The 2,494-nt window shown below is 38.3% G+C and overlaps 1 protein-coding gene across 1 annotated transcript in view; it reads left to right on the top strand.

Annotated features, from left to right (window-relative positions):
- Positions 1-1,838, top strand: part of LOC119836435 (homeobox protein Hmx-like) — a 14,919-nt gene extending 13,081 nt beyond the window's left edge. The window contains exons 2-3 of the mRNA XM_038361755.1: positions 462-637; positions 1,454-1,838. Of these exons, the coding sequence (XP_038217683.1) occupies positions 462-637; positions 1,454-1,786 (509 nt within the window). The 3' untranslated portion in view covers positions 1,787-1,838. The remainder of the gene's footprint in view (positions 1-461; positions 638-1,453) is intronic.
- Positions 1,839-2,494: the final 656 nt, after the last annotated feature.

Here is a 2,494-nt window from a genome sequence, read left to right as displayed (position 1 = left end):
CAATTTAGTTGTATCTATAAGTGGCGGTCCGCCTCGGCTTCGCCCGTGGTACATATATAGCTTATAGCCTTCCTCAATAAATGAGCTATCTAACACTGAATGAATTTTACAAATCGGACCAATGGCTCCTGAGATTAAACAAACAGACAAACTCTTCAGCTTTATAATACTAGTATAGATAATTCCCTTGGACTTATTGAAGTATAATATTTTAGTTTTTGTAATATAGAACTGATACTGTATTAGATATAAGACGTAATTCTTTGGTTATAACAGAAATAATTTCAATGTCTTTTCTTTTTTTTGCAATGAAAAATGCATGTGGGATTTCTACCCGCTAAAACCTCGGCGGCCAAACTCAAAACATAATAGTACTAAAATATAGCATAGCAGTACATATGGGTACTAAAATTTTCAATGTCTGTATTCGTTTTACGTTTGTAACACAGAATCCCTTGCAGGCAACGACTCAGAGGCGGATGACGATACGCCGCGCGAGAACAAGGCGCGCCGCCGGAGGACGGCTTTCACATCGGAGCAGCTGCTCGAGCTGGAGAGAGAGTTCCACGCCAAGAAGTACCTGAGTCTCACTGAGAGGTCGCAGATAGCGTCCGCGCTCAAACTCAGTGAAGTTCAGGTGAGGCGATAACTAAACCTACCTACAATTCCATTAGACATCCATACTTTACTTATCAACATCCTGCTAATATTATATCCTATCCTAACCTATCTTATCCTACTTCCTACTAATATTATAAATGCGAAAGTTTGTTAGTATGTGTGTGTGTTTGTTGATCTTTCACGCAAAGACCATTGAATCGATTGCAATGAAATTGATATACACATGTATTGATGTATATTATATATTTTACTATTGTTAAAAATCAAAAGGGGGTGTTAAATATTAGATTGATCGTAATAAGAATTTACTGCGGTTCTACACAAGTGCCTAGTTGATGTAGTCAGTTGATAGCAAATCACTGTAGTCACCAAAACTAAGTTTGGGAACCGCTCTCTACGGTTCGCGGTCATGCCGGTCAAATATGTCCGCCCATTCAGATGACTTATTTGTTAAAGTATTATCTTTACAAGAGTAAATAACGTGAGAAGACCAAGACTAAGTGAGGGTAGTTTGGTCGAATAAACAACATACGAACACTAGGGACTTAGTGTGCGCCACGTTACTAAGCGAATTGATTTTTATAGAACACTAGCAGTCCGGCGCGGCTTCGCCCGTGGTACATATATAGCCTTCCTCAATAAATGGGCTATATAACACTGAAATAATTTTTGAAATCGGACCAGTAGTTCCTTACATTAGCACCTTCAAACAAACTCTTCAGCTTTATAAATAATGATTTTAATTGATATCCATCACTATATTCAACAGATAATTTACATAAGAAGCATAAAAAACTACACGTCCATTTTTAAAATATAATCTCTTTCCCAGGTGAAGATATGGTTTCAGAACCGTCGAGCGAAATGGAAGCGGGTGAAAGCTGGGCTCGCGTCCGGCAGCCACGCGGGCAAATCGGGCACCAAAATTGTCGTCCCCATCCCCGTACACGTGAACCGCTTCGCCGTCAGAACCCAGCACCACCAAATGGAGAAACAGAATCTACAATTCAGACTGGAGAGGACGCAGCCCCTCCCCGGCAGCCTGCTGCAGTCCCAAACCTCCGCTTTCTTCAACACCTCGAAGATACCCGATAGAGATGTTATATCGAGGAATTTATATGACGCACAGAAAAGTCAAGCGTTGAGACACTTTCAAAATAGCTAGGGTTAGGTTAGGTTAGAATTTAGAGTAATATAATAATGCATTTGCCTGTAAAGATATTAAATATTGTGTGATATGAAATTGTGTTTCATTTCTTGTGTTAATTTTAAGTTCCTAATATTTAAAATAATCACTGCGTAGTGTAAATCAAAGTCGCTTCTCGATGTCTGTCTGTCTGTGTATGCTTAACTTAGTAGATTTATATCTTTGGTATATAGGGGGTATCGGGGGCGATAAATTGATCTAGCTAGGAATTTTTTTTTGAAAATGTCATATTCGTGTTTTATCGACTTTAATTTATCCAGTCCCAAGTTAGTCCCAATTTATTATGACTCTTCCTGACATCTATTGGCGAACAATAATACTCAAAAATAATTTCCAAAAAACACTAATTATAAAAAAAACAAAATACCGAGCAAAGCTCGGTCATCCAGATACTAGGTAATAAAACACAACATGCAATAGCTTTTTAAATCCTACGAATGTTATTAATGCGAAAGTTTGTAAGGAAGTGTTTGTTGCTCTTTGACGCAAATACAACTGAACTGGTTGCAATGAAATTCGGTACGAAGACAGCTGGACAACTGGAATAACATATAGGCAACTTTTTATCCCGATATTCCTACGGGATACGGACGTGCGCGGGTGAAACCGCGGGGCGCAGTTAGTATTTTATAAGTTTAAGAAAAATTTATATTTTCTAATAAAATC

This window comes from Zerene cesonia, chromosome 24 (assembly GCF_012273895.1).
Source record: "Zerene cesonia ecotype Mississippi chromosome 24, Zerene_cesonia_1.1, whole genome shotgun sequence".
NCBI classification, from domain to species: Eukaryota; Metazoa; Arthropoda; class Insecta; order Lepidoptera; family Pieridae; genus Zerene; species Zerene cesonia.
The sequence above is the reverse complement of the archived record's forward strand: the minus strand, read 5'-3'. Positions and strand labels throughout refer to the sequence as shown.